The sequence below is a fragment of the Macrobrachium nipponense genome, chromosome 6, assembly GCF_015104395.2.
Source record: "Macrobrachium nipponense isolate FS-2020 chromosome 6, ASM1510439v2, whole genome shotgun sequence".
NCBI classification, from domain to species: domain Eukaryota; kingdom Metazoa; phylum Arthropoda; class Malacostraca; order Decapoda; family Palaemonidae; genus Macrobrachium; species Macrobrachium nipponense.
The window spans coordinates 96,675,771-96,690,770 of record NC_061108.1 but is presented as its reverse complement, the minus strand read 5'-3'; the positions used below and the strand labels follow the sequence as shown (position 1 = coordinate 96,690,770).

Genomic DNA, 15,000 nt, shown 5'->3' with positions numbered 1-15,000 from the left:
CTGGCACCGCTATGATGCCAGCAACATAGAAAGTTTCAAAGGCCCTGGCTGAGAGTTTCATGCAGCATTATACGCCGTACAGAAAACTTGATTGCGACATGATGTGGCTGTTTATTTTTGTTTTTTTATCGCGTTCTCTTTATTTGGTTTTACTTTTTCCCACGGTCAAGCGCTCTGCTCTGTGGAGGGTTGCTTAGATAGATAAAAGCAAAGCATTTTGGTTTGTTGTTAGCGAATTTGCACCCGCTGTGAACAACTCCGATGGCAATAGAAATAGTCATATGGAGTTTCGTCTTTGATGTCATGAAACTGAGAAATAGATGACTGTGTTTTGAGGAGCCTGTTGTGTTTTGTTGTGTGATGACTGGTAGTTTTTTCTCTCTGCTATTCGAGTTTCGATCGAATAGTACAAGCGAGCTTTCAACTTTTTGCACTACAGGTTTTTTTGTTTCGTGCCTGAATTTCTATTTTTACTGCAGATATATTTGTTTCTTAGAATATAAGACCGAAAAGTGCACCAAGGCTGTTACATTTTGATAAGCTTTGTACAACTTGGTGTTGGTTATCTTCAGTGCTTGAGGTGTCGACCCTTAATGCTGAGGATAAAAGTAGGACGTGGTATTAATTTTATGTGTTTTGCCCGAGCTTGTATAATTATATATATATATGTGTGTGTGTGTATGTATGTCGTATGTGGATTATTTTCTTCAAATTAAGCTACCTAACTTACATTTTACTTTGGTAATTTTGGTTGCTTACTATAATTAGTTGCAGCTGTCTCGTGATTGTGGGTTTATTTCTGTGTTTTGCTAGAGTCAGTGGTTCTGAAGACATTTTCCTTTATATTTTTCTCTGAGATCCTGCCCTGTAAAGGACGAAGCTGTTCGTTATTGCCATTTGACAAAAATCTTGACATTTGTGCTGCGATAGATTTAAATAAAGCTAACAAGTGTCCTTATCTGCTAAAAGATAATTGAGAGATTAGGCGATCATTGTTGAACTGTTCTCTTTATTGCATGACTTTTGTGCTCACTGTGCTTGGGTGAGCTGCTTTTGTTTTTTACTAAAATAAATTTATCTAATCAGTGACACCGCGCCTTGGTCACCTCTGCCCGAAGCCCTTTATCGGTTTCAGGATCTCTCTCTCTCTCTCTCTCTCTCTCTCTCTCTCTCTCTCTCTCTCTCTCTCTCTCTCTCTCTCTCTCTCACCAATTGGTACAGTTTCGCAAACTTCCCGCGTTTACTTCCTGCAATTCAGAAATCACTGGATTAAATCATCCGTTAGCTTCGTTCAGTTTGTTTCTGACCCTCTGCTGATGGACTTTGGATGTCTGTATGTGCTTCCTTACCTCCAGATTTGCGTAATCTTAAAACTATCCAGGGACGGTCTATAGCTTCCTTATGGGTTAAGTTCAAGTCGGGGTGAAGTTTCATTAGTTATTTCTTCCTAGTGCTGGCATCCATGACCTCCAGGCGCAAGAAGGGCAGTATGATGTCCTTGCCATTGGATCTCTGTCGTGGAAGATACATTTTGTTTAGGTATGCTCATTTCTGTGCAGGATGACATTACTCTTATTTTATTTCTTTTTTCATTGTAGTGAATGGTTTTGTTTTATGGGAATCGCAGCCATCAAAGTTGGCGACAGGTGTTAAGTTCACTGAACTTTTTAATTGACAGAGCCTTGTTGGCAAACGGGCATTTGTTGCTCTTAGAACATGATTCTCTCTCTCTCTCTCTCTCTCTCCTCTCTCTTTCTCTCTCTCTCTCTCTCTCTCTCTCTCTCTCGTGTCTTTTCAGTCTTGATAGCTTTTATTATAACATTTGTTTAATATTCCCTACAGCTATCAACAACTTTGTCGTCTGGCCTCTATGATTTGCATTTTTTCAATTGCCCTATCATTAATTTTGCAAAGTAACGTGAGCGATTTGTCAATTTATTTTGGTATCTCTGAACGTGCGTAGCTTTATTTTACAATCATTAGTCTTGAAACAATATGTGACATTAATTTTTTCGTCATGTGACTTATATTAGTAACAATCTTGTAAACTAGAACGTCAAACAAATTAAATTGAAATGCAATTATAACCCATTACGGTTGTCAGTTTTACTTCTGATCAACTAAGCAAGGTAACGTGTACCTTTATTTTTAATGAACATAGCCTTTTGGCGATATTAGAAGAGGATTGCTTTGATCTTCATGAATAATCATTGGTTAACAGAGAGTATAGTTTCTTCCCTGTTATCATCATTTCATCATCGATGAATCTGTTAATAATGTTCAGGTTTCCGTCTGCCCTAATTGTCTCCGGGAAGAGTTGTCTGTAACCTTTCCGCTTTGTAACACCGCTAGTTTTTGCCTTTTGCGAAATTACCTCTTATTATGCTTACCTACACGGCGTCTCCTTAGACGCATTGGTCATTCATTTTGTAAGGATTCCTGGGCGTGACCCGGAAGTGAGCTAGGCCTGGTAAGCTGCTTTGGAGGTACTGGACAAGGAAATTGGGCAAGGGTGTCCACTATGCGGGTGGGATCGAGGTCGTTAGCTTTGGAACGTTACACACACACACACACACACACACACACACACACACATTTACTATATATTGTTCAATTTTCTAGCACGAATGAAACCTCGCCAGCCTGTCGCTGCAGCATGCAATGTACGATTTGTACGGATCTCATCTGACGTGAAAGTAGATGATTGATGCCGATGGATTTACTGATAAAAAACCAATCATATGACAGAGGTATCACGCAGTCGGTTTGCGTTAGTGAAAACCTCCTTTAACGTGAAGAGCGTTTGTGACGAGCAGTGATTTGCAAGATATGCGGTGGAATATTTTCGGGTTGATAACAGAGTACCCCTGCAGCTACGTCGAATGTATTGTGTAGCAGTTGCGCGTGCGCATCCCGAGTATGTGAAGCAATGGAGGGGAATGAGTTGCCCTGTCAAGACTGATCATTCTCCTTCGGGTTCGACTCTTGCCAGAGGAAGGTCATCGCTGAGACATCGTCGGGGTTTTGCAAGTCTCTTGGACTGTCGAAGGACAGGTCTGCGGAGTGGAAACGCCGTCCGTCATTCCAGAGGCTTTGTGTGTTGTCTGGGTGTTCGTCCTCAGCGCCGACCTCCCTGTTTCTCTGGTCGCGGTTTTTCTTCTTCTTCTTCTTCTTCTTCTTCTTCTTCTTCTTTTACTTTCACGATCTGCTCTTCAGATGTGAGGTGTGATCAGGTTGAGTCGTAGAGGTTACTTGTTCTTCTCTACACTGCAACTGTAACCTACATAGTTTGGTGGAGTTTCTTCTTACTTCATATTTTTTATTTTTTTATTCATACATATAAGATAGTCATGACGGAATCGAGACTGGGTGATTTATAGCTTCAGCTTGAAAATATTTAGAATAAGTACAATATATATATATATATATATTTATATATATATATATATATTTATATATATATGTGTGTATATATATATATATATATATATATATATATATATATATATATACATACACGTATACTGCAGAATGAAATAATGAGTAGCATCAGTACCTACCGCGTTCGTGTGTTTGATATATAGTTCTCCAGGGCGTTGTTCCCTGACTTAGTGCATATAGAATGCGCGAAAGCCGTAAGTACTGATGCCATGCATTATTTCCTTCTTGCTAATTGGTATTGACTTTATATATATCATTATATATATATATATAATATATATACATTATTATATAGATATATATATCTATATTAATATATATGTTTGTGTACCCTGACAAAACATTTGTAGACTTATATACGCAGCTTCTACTGGAATTCAGAAGTAAAACCTTAAATCATTCTCTCTCTCTCTCTCTCTCTCTCTCTCTCTCTCTCTCTCTCGTCTCTCTTCTCTCTCCTCTCTCTCTCTCTCTCTCTCTCTCTCTCTCTACAATAGCAGGAAACGAAAACTGAAAATTGTACTGTAGAGAGATGTCGGGAAATGTGAAAGTAAACGGAAGCTACTGTGCAACAATGAACAAAGATGATGAGGTAAATTTGTGCTCGGGATTCTTCCGAGATTGCGATGGCGCACTTGCGTCGTTGCACTATTTCTGATGTATCTTAGTAATGTGCTCTTACTCTTATCTCCGTTTCATTGCCTCGGTTATACATAGTTGCCAGTCTTTTCGTTATTGATACTGTTGGTTATGATTTTCATGGGAAAGAGTAAAAGCCTTCGAATTGTATGAAAGTACTGGCTACGTTGTGAAAGAGAGTTTGATATCTGCTTCTGTAATGGACTTTTTGTGACGCGTGGGAGCTTGTGTATGTGCTTGTGTGTGATCTGCGATATCCGCTGAAATGTATGCTAAGGATTAGTTCTTGTTCGTAAATTGTTTGCATGCAAACTCTCTCTCTCCCCACCTCTCTCTCTCTTTCCTGCCGCAACTTCCCAGGTAGCACCCCTGTCTTATTCCCTTCCAAGCCTTACCACCATCATGAACGCACCCAGCCCTGTCGTAACTCTTCATGGCAATACTTAGTGCCGATAACGGCGTCCGATAACAACTAAACTCTGTTCCATTCCATTTGAAAACAAGGGAGACCTACTCTCAAGTACGAGATCACATTTCCCAATTTTAAGAGGAATTTATAAAATGATTTTTTCCTTACAGTTTTGTTCTATATTGGTATCATGTCTCAGCATAATTGATTTTTCCCAGGCAACATTGAGCAAGTTCTGACTGTGCAGCTGTGGGTGATTTGTGTCTATATGTTTAAATGTCTATTTATGCGCGTTTTCATGAAAGCCAACTAGATGAAGCCGTGAGTGGCACTTGTTGGTCGCTTATTTTCTACTATCCATGAAATATTGACATTGATGAATGATAACACTTACATGTGGCCTTCAATTTAGTTGAAATAAGTCTCGCTATCTTATTACCCCAACTCAGTTTATGTGCTGTGGAAAGAATCTGCAATACTCATCTTTTCCTACGCTGACAACTCGTTCATTCTCTGTCTGAATTATTATAAAGCTTTCCCTCTGTAGGCTATTGCTGACTTGAGTGGTTTGCCAACACTTTTAAAATGTCCAGAGTGAAAATGAGTGTGTGCTATGGGACTTCACCAGAAAAAAATATGAGAACTTGCTTGACCTGTCGTGCTAGACTGGACGCTGTGAAAGTAGCATGCAGAGTAGACACGAAAGTTATTAACCATTTGACGTACAAAAGGAAAGAGGCTTGGCTCCAAATCGACCAGCACTCCCATCAAAATAAAAAATGAATGCTTCTCGGTTTCGTTACAAATCTAACTACAATTTCAGTTGTTCTTGTCCCATTCTAAGCTGCGTCTATCCCATAGAATTGTCTTCCAAATTGCATGTTTACCATCACAAGTCAAGCAATACCGGTAATTTAAAACTAGGTATGGACAGTTTCGTGTGTGTCCTCTGTTAGGCCAAGGTGCACCGGCACCTGTCATGCAAGGCCCCTGATAGAGCGAAATAGTAATCCGGTCAGGTACTTGGTATTCATTTTCGAAGCCAGATCAAACACCATTGCTTTCAATGAGAGCAATAAATAAATGTCCCAAGTCAACACAGGTAAAAACCGCTACAAGGTAATCCCCATTGGAGGGCGGGAACTCTCATACATCTATGCAAACTTTGGCGGGAATTCCGCAACAGTACATCGCCGTGATCGTGAGTTATTTTCTGGCTTTCTGTGAATCTTTGTTCGTTTGTTGTTTGTGCTTTGCGAATTCTTGCTCTGAACCCGTCAGAGCCTTGTAGTGTTCGCAGAAAGCTCTTGAATCTCTTTATCTGTACCTTGGATAGCTTTCCTGTGTCCCTTTCTATTCGCCTTTCATGGGATATTCATATTTCGAAATAGTATTCCTTTCGGGTTTCCATGGAAGACGACGGTTCGGCCATCTGAAATGTTTCCTTCTGGTCTGTCCTCAAAACTGATTATTTAAAGGAAACTGGCGTCTCAACGACAAAGCTTATTGACGCTCAGACGCACGAGGAAGAAAGCTGAAAGAATAATTGTATTTCAGTATAGTTCGAATTATTTTTTGTCTGTGGGAAGAGAAAAAAAATTCCCGTGATTTAAAGAGTTAAAACAGACGATCGGCATGATCATCAAACGTTCAAATAATTTCATATGGAATCCTTTACGGGGTTGTGTTTGCTTGTGTGTTTGTTATCAGTGACGAATCTACCTTCGTATATGCAATTGTTTGTATTTGTCGCTTTGTTTGGTCGAGGACGAGCTCTGCGCCTTTGACTGGCACTTACTTTCATCTCTTATTCGAGGCCAGTGCTCGGGTAATGTGCTCTCGCCAAATGCAGATGGAAGACGTTTCTTTCGTCGGCTATGAGTGTCACGCACAACAGTAAACCTTCATCAGTGAGTTACGGACGTCTGTCTACCTTCTTGCGTTTTAGCCATGTGAGTGTGTTCACTTTGCTGCTCTTGCAAGGAGGAGGATCATTGTTGCACCAAGTGTTCGAAATTAGCTTACACACACATATATATATATTATTAATTATATTATATATCGTATATTATTATATATATATTATATATATATAATTATATAATATTATATAATTTATAATATATATATATATAAATATATATAGCAGCCCAGAAATACCGCAAAAGAGAGCAGCCGTATGTGGAAAGGAAGTGTGATAAGTAAGAAAATGACAAAGATGAATGAATTATATACATAATGAATACGCACAAACAGACGCTACGATTCGGTTAGGAAAAATTGTATCTTGATGTATTACCATTATTATCAGAAGCACTATCATCTGTCAATAATAATTTCATAAATAAATAAACCATCAATAAATAGAATATATTCAAGTAACTATACTCTTCGTTGCACCTCGGAAATATTCGCGGACAGTTTCTTAATGTAATATCGCGCAGTTATTGCAGTGATTATGGTAACAGGATTCGTGGAGGCTTCCGTTGTTGTGAAACGCTTTGCTTCTCTTTTTGAAATGCAGACTTGAATGACGGAAGACTTGATGGCTTCAGTCTTTTTGAGATACAGCTCATAAGACAGGCCGCCGACTTCTTCGAAGTATTAATGAAGTCGGCAGGAGTTTGGGTTACGGTTTTTGACTTTTCCCTTCCTGTTGGTCAGTAACTGAAATGTCAAGTGGTTTTTGTCTTGTTTGCAAGCGGGCGTTATGTTTTATACCTCTTTTGTGGTTGTATTGACAGTATAGATAGCTGCAGATACGAGATTATACTTCAACAAATAATCAAATAATTGCAGATAAGAGAGGCAGTAGTTACAATTGTGTTCTCTTATCCTTTTTTTGCACCTGTATGACGTTAATCTCTCTCTCTCTCTCTCTCTCTCTCTCTCTCTCTCTCTCTCTCTCTCTCTCTCTCTCTCTCTCGTAGTAGCCATCTTGCTTGGTGAGACGTACCCGCGTGAAGTCAGATTAATCAACAGATATCACAAGTTTAACATACGACTAGAATTTGAGAATATCTAGAAGTGTTCGTGAACTATCGGTGATAAGATTAGTGTGAAAATAGTAGGATAAAGCGTCTTCTAAGTTAGTTTAACAAGTGTAATACTGAAATCAGAACAAGATGGCAGTAAGTTCCAACTGCGGGAAGAGGTGGCGTAATTTAGCTTGCTTGGCAGATTCGCAATACGATGAGGTAGCAGGAAGGGAACTGGCATTTCTCATCTATGAAATCAGCAACAGTCCTAACCAAAAAGATACAAAAGCATTCATAGATATATTAGAAGGATATAAATCCTTCAAACTGGAACAAATCTAAGTGAAGAACATCTTGAAAATAATTGAAGAAGTTCCAAATAAAATCCAAGTGGTCAAGAGGACTCATAAAGAAAATATACATAAACCAAACATATTCCGACAAAGAAAATGAATAAGGTGAATCTTGTGAATATCCTAATTGATGCATTAGGAAAAAGAATGCCAAAAGCATGCAAACTGTGTAAGGTTTGGTATAGCATAGTCAATCCACAAAACCTAATCAGAAAATGTGCTGCATGCAACATTCCGACCCATCCACAAGTTGTGCTGGAGGTAATGCAAGATTTGAGAAAAGATTACAAGAAATTAATTTTTTTGCTTCAAACATGTCTATTCAATGAAAGAGTACAATGTTATTAAATCAAGATTGAATGTACAAATAGTTAAGGATGAAGAAGAAGAAGAAGAAGAAGAAGAAAAACAAGAAGAGGAAAACGGAAGAGAAGTAAACAAAAATGAAATGACAGAAAAAAATAAGGAAAACAAAGAACAAGATAAAAGTATGGATGCAGAGATACTCATTGATACTACATATGAGGCAATAAAGCAGCATACCTACGAAGAAATAAATTACGATATGACAACAGAAAAGCAAATCCCGAAGAAGCTCTACCCAGATCTACACAATGACGGGAAAGAGGAAAAAAAAAAATAGACCAAGAAAGACAAAATCTGCAACCTTTTGAAAAGAGGGAATTGCAGATTTGGAGAAAGATGTTACTACAAACAATCCTAAGGTATGTCAAAACTATGAAATATATGGTAAACTGTTGCATACTTTAGATGGCTATGGGATGATTGCAGAGATCTGCATCCAAAAATATGTAAAAACCTAAAAGAAGGAAAAGGATGTAAGTTCGACAAAAAATGCAAATATATGCACCCTGTAGCCATGAATCATAATCAAATAAATAACCAACCAAGTAATAAAATCCAAAATAAGAAAGAAACAAATAAAGAGAGAAATCAAGAATATCAGGTAAAAGAGAAAAGCAAACCACCAATGAGATATGCAGAGGTGTCAGCAAAAAATTTCAAAGCATCAGCTCCGAAATTCTACTCAAGAGATAATAACTGTATTTATTATGCAAGAGGATATTGCAGAAACGGAGAAAATTGCAGATTCAGACACAAAATGAATAATTATGATGAAGGAAGATCAAATATTATGGAAAAAGTTGGATTTTTTAATGTCAGAATTTCTAGAAATGAAAAAAGAACAAAAAAACATACCAGAACAGGAAAGAGACATGGGAAAATCCTTATTACTACCAATATTAAATGAAGGAGAAAACACGCAAACCATCATAGTGATGAATGCGCAGGGTTAGTTACGAGTAACTCAAAAAGAAAAATAGAGTACTTAGAAGAACTAACCCAAAATGAAAAGAAAATAGATATAATGAATATAAGTGAAACCTGGTATTCCCAAGAGACTGGGAATGATGATCAAATAAAAGGGTTCCAAACTTATAGATCAGATAGAAAAAATAGGAATCAAGGGGAACCGCAATATATGGGAAAGACAAAAAACAAGGAAAAATATATGAGAAATATAGTAACTCAGAATGTGAACTAATAGCGGTAGAATTTGAATCTGAAAAATTGATGAACATAGTAATATATAGACCTCCTAATACTAAAGAGTTTGACTTAATAATTGAAAAATTGATGATATGTAGAAATCACAAGGACTGGACGATTCTCCTATCTGGTGACTTCAACTTTCCTTTCGTAGAATGGAAAGAACGAATAGGACTGTGGTTGTACTTATACATTTAAAAAAGAGAGTAATAGTAGTGCAGAAGATAGAGGCAATTTGAAAAGCTATTAGATATGCTACTAGAATACAACATTCAACAAATAAATCACCTGCCAACAGAAAGGAAAATACTTTAGACCTAGTATATTTGTGAACGAGATGAATTATGTTAAAGAAATAATAGTTTATAATGCGAGTATTTCAAGATCATAATGTCATAGAATTAACAGTTCATTCCCAAAGCAAGTGAAAACTAGAGATAAGCAAGAAATGAAAAAGTGGGAAGGATATGGAAAATACAACTTCTACAGTAAAAATATAAAATGGTCAGAAATTTAATGAAGAATTAAACAAAGATTGATTGGGATAACATTTTCGTAAGTGGATGACATAAGGGTAAATACGGAATATTATATAAAATATTGGAGAAAATAGTGGATAAATATATACCGAAGAAGAAAAGTAAACATCATACATGCATACCAAGAGACAGAAGGATCTTGTTCCAGAAAATCAGAAAGTGGAAAAAAGGTCTTGCAAGAAAAAAATGCATGGAAAGTTATAGAACTAAAAAGTAAGATAGAAAATGCAGAACAAAAGATTATACAATCAAAAGAAAATGAAAAACGGGACTTGGAAGAAAAAAACCCTATTAAATATCAAGCAAAACCCAAACATTATACTCATATGCGAAGAAGATGAATAAAAGAAGAATAGGAAAATAGGCCCTCTGAGAATTGAAGGGGAGATTAACGAATGAAAAAAAGGAAATTTGCAACATACTGGCAGAACGATATAAGAGAGAATTCACCCTTAGAATTAGATAATGAAGATAATGATATAGAAGTAAGGGACGAAATAGTGAATATTTAGCTGACATAGAAATTAATGAAGCTGATATTGTGCAGGCAATTAATGAAATTAAAAATGGAGCTGCTGCGGGCCGGATGGCCAGGAGTCCCTGCTATTTTGTTAAAGAAAGTAGTTCATTCTATCGCAAAGCCACTTGCAATATTATTAAGACAAAGTGTAGATACGGCAAGATTTATGATGAGCACAAATTAGCAATATATCACCCCTACTTTCAAAGTGGATCAAGACTAGAGGCAAGTAATTATAGGCCTGTGAGTCTAACATCACATATTATGAAAGTGTATGAAAGGGTAATGAAAAATATTATGAAAACATTTAATAAAAAATAATTTGTTTAATATAGGACAACACGGTTTCGTACCGAAAAAGTACACAAACCCAACTGTTAGTCCACCGTGAGAACATATTCAAAAATATGAAAAGCGGAAATGAAACAGATGTGGTTTATCTAGACTTTGCAAAAGCTTTTGACAAAGTAGACCATAATATATTAGCAAAGAAAATTAGAAAACACAATATCGTAGATAAAGTAGGAAGATGGTTAAAAGAATTTTTACACAACAGAAAACAGAGTTATTGCAAACGATGAGAAATCGGATGAAACCAAGGTAATATCCGGTGTGCACAAGGTACGGTGCTAGCTGCAATATTGTTTGTTATTATGATTGAAGACATAGACAGTAATGTTAAGGATTCGTAGTGAGTAGTTTCGCTGATGAGACAAGAATAAGTAGAGAAATTACTTGTGATGAAGATAGAACGCTCTACAAAGAGACCTTAACAAAGTATATGATTGGGCAGAGGTAAATAGGATGGTATTTAACTCTGATAAATTTGAATCAATAAATTATGGAGACAGAGAAGGAAAGCTATATGCATATAGGGGACCTAAAATAAGAGACAATCACAAATAAGGAAGCAGTTAAAGACCTTGGTGTGATGATGAATAGGAACATGTTATGCAATGATCAAATAGCCATTCTGTTGGCAAAATGTAAAGCAAAAATGGGAATGTTGTTACGGCACTTCAAAACAAGAAAAGCTGAAACACATGATTATGCTTTTATAAAACATATGGTTCGTAGTCCACTTGAATATTGCAATATGATATGGTACCCACACTATCAAAAGGATATTGCACAAATAGAGAGTGTACAAAGGTCCTTTACAGCTAGAATAGAAGAAGTTAAGGACCTAGACTACTGGGAAAGACTACAATCCTTAAAATTATATAGTCTAGAAAGGAGAAAGAGAACGCTACATGATAATTCAGGCATGGAAACAGATAGAAGGAATAACAGAAAAATATCATGGGAACTAAAAATATCAGAAAGAGCAAGCAGAGGTAGATTAATAGTGCCCAAAAACTATACCAGGAAAATAAGGAAAGCACACAGAACATTAATCCACTACGCACCAGCATCGATAATGCAGGTCTATTCAATGCGTTGCCAGCTCATCTGAGGAATATATCAGGAGTGAGCGTAGATGTAAGAATAAGCTCGACAAATATCTAAACTGCATCCCAGACCATCCAAGAATTGGAAGATGCAAAATATACGGAAGATATACTAGCAACTCTCTGGTAGACAATTAGAGGCGCCTACACTGAGGGACCTGGGGCAACCCGAGAACGAACTGTAAGGTCTGTAAGGTAAGGTCTCTCTCTCTCTCTTTGAGAAGAGTAGTGACTCGGAAACACTGATAACCGGGAATTGGATCGCATCACTTTGCTTGAACAGTTTATTGTGAGAAGTAGGTCATGATGTAATAATGCTCCAGACATATAAGAGAAGGAATTCGATTCTCTCTCTCTCTCTCTCTCTCTCTCTCTCTCTCTCTCTCTCTCTCTCTCTCTCTCTCTCTCTCAGTCCTAGTCCTTATTAATTTGCCTTTGCCTAAAACTTCCGCAATGTGATTTGCTTGTATCCCTCCGAGTTGGGGGCTGGTCACGCCCTCGATTCCCGTCCACGAGCTGCTTTTCCTCCGGAATGTTTTATCTCGAGTCATTCTCAAGGTGAATATTCGCTGCCCTTGGTCTCCCTCGTTACGCTTCTTACAAATGAAGACGAATAGGTTTTGGGGTTTTTCCCCTTCAGCATTTTGCATTTTGATGCTCAAGGGTTAAATAACTATTTCTTTGAAGCGCCGTTCTTTCGTTCTGTGGAGACTTAGCTTGCTAGACATTTGTCATCTGTTCCAGTAAAATTTTAATTCCTTTTGAAACGAAAAAAAAAAAAACCTGAGAAATTTTTCCCAGTTGCTATATTTTCTTGCATTTTGGCTGAAATGTTGCGAGTGTTATTTCATGCTATTTGCCTTCTTATTTTTATTATTATTATTATTATTATTATTATATATATATATATATATATATATATATATATATATATATTTTTTTTTATTTTATTTTTTTTTTTATTTTATTTTTTTTTTTGAGCTTCAAGAATGAGGTTGCTAGTCCCGTACTTTCCTTCAGGCCAGCGTCGACAAACAACTTGGTATTTCTTTCACTGTTTAGTTGACCAGACGTTTAATGTTTTTTAACGGAACACGTGCCGGGTTAAGTGACCCGTGTCCGAACCCAGTAGATTGCTATGCTGCATGTACTACGTCCTTTTTTTTTTTTTTTTTTTTTTTTTTTTTTTTTTTATACTTATCCGAAGATAAAAATTGCATTTCAAGTAAGAAGTGGCCAGAGATATGGACGAGTTTGCATCCGATTACTAAAGACGAAAACGCACGTAGTAAATATTGCTGTTTGGAATTTATTTTCTTTTAGTTTATGAAATAAAGAAAAATATGCAACACCAGTTCTCGACGTTTTACGAATGGATAAAGTTATTCCGTGTGTCTAGCGCAGCAGAACTTGAATTTTGTTCCAGTTTGGTGAAATATTAATCCAGTTTCTGGTGTGGTTTTCACTATGCCAGTGAACCTGATCGTTAAATAATTCATTGCCGTAGTTGAGTAAATGTCATATAAAATACAGCTTTGTAGATTCGTCGGTCGTTTTGTACAAATTGTTCCTATTTTTATACTATATATGTAGTTATTTGTACATTCAATATCTAACGTGTACATTGTAATTGTATGGATTTCATATATTTCATACTTATGTTTGTTTTAATATAGGTTTGACCGTCAAATTGTTTTGGGTTTGTGATTTCAGTTTTTTGTAATACCATTTGGTCAAACAATGTATTAGCTTTAGGTATCCTTTCAGGCTTCGACAGTGCGTGTCCGATACGTCAGGTCGTAAGATTCACCAATGATCAATTAAGTATATACCCTGTGTTTAGAGAGAGAGAGAGAGAGAGAGAGAGAGAGAGAGAGAGAGAATATGTGCTCGAAGTTTTTGGGATAAATGAGAGAGGGAAAGCCCCCACTTACAAAGGAAAGGGAAAAATCCTTCCCTAAAGGGAAAAGCGGATGACGGACTTTGCACAAGGTCTTTGTGGAAACAGTGAATGGAGTATATATAAACTTTTAAACCTTCTATTGGATGTTCGTGACCCCCTCCCTCCCTCCCCTCCTTCGGGTGGGTCTTCATTCTTAATATCCAGTGTGCAGCCCCACTGTACTGAACGGTGTCCTGTCCGTTATGCCTTTGCCTGCTCGCTAGTTCTCTTCCTCGCCCAGAAATAGATTTTTCTACGTCAAAATCCCTTTTATGCACTTCTACGTATAGTAAATTGTGTAAAGTTTTGAAAGAATACATATCGAAAGATAGAAAATGTTGCCCACTTGGTGGTCAAATAAAATACCGCTATGAAGGATGCATACTGAAAAATTCTCTCTCTCTCTCTCTCTCTCTCTCTCTCTCTCTCTCTCTCTCTCTCTCTCTCCAAAGGATACTCATAGAATGTGAGAGATGGATGGATGGATAGGTAGAAAAGAGAGTGTGGTTGATAGAGAGATATAAGACTCTTCTCTCTCTCTCTCTCTCTCAACACAGGGTATATACTTAATCGATCATTGGTGAATCTTACGACCTGACGTATCGGACACGCAATTTCGAAGCCTGAAAGGATACCTAATGCTAATACATTGTTTGACAAAATGGTATTACAAAAAACTGAAATCACAAACCCAAAACAATTTGACGGTCAAACTTATATTAAAACAAACATAAGTATGAAATATATGAAATTCATACAATTACAATGTACATGTTAGATATTGAATGTACAAAGACCTTCATATAAAGTCATTTCCTTACCTCAGTAGGATCTGTTCTGTTCCTTAGTCGGACTTTTACTGGAGGTGTCCACTCAAAAGCCAAACTTACATACTCTCGCAAGGAAACGGATAAAGTCATAAAAAATTATTTAAAAATAGAAAATACAGTCTAAGACATCCTCATGTAGTGCATTTCAATATCGAGGTTCACTGAATATAATCAAGGTCCTAGTAATTATCTCCTTGAGATATGTTGATATCTGGTTCATCTGCTCATAAAAGTCACCAGTGTGAATATTTTTTCCAGTAGCGTACAAAGCGTACTTACGTAATACGTTAGACTCAGCAACTTGCTGAAACTCTGGTGAATATAGT

General features: G+C 36.9%; 1 protein-coding gene across 5 annotated transcripts in view; it reads left to right on the top strand.

Annotated features, from left to right (window-relative positions):
• The window catches only part of LOC135216398 (signal peptide peptidase-like 3), a 190,543-nt gene that overhangs the window by 70,445 nt on the left and 105,098 nt on the right, over positions 1–15,000 (top strand). Inside the window, exon 1 of one of the 5 annotated variants that reach the window (XM_064251687.1) lies at positions 6,423–6,441. The exons of the other annotated variants lie outside the window; for them this stretch is intronic. Coding sequence (XP_064107757.1) covers positions 6,440–6,441 — 2 coding nt within the window. The 5' untranslated portion in view covers positions 6,423–6,439. Of the gene's footprint in view, positions 1–6,422; positions 6,442–15,000 lie in introns of those variants that run through there. 5 annotated transcript variants of the gene reach the window in all.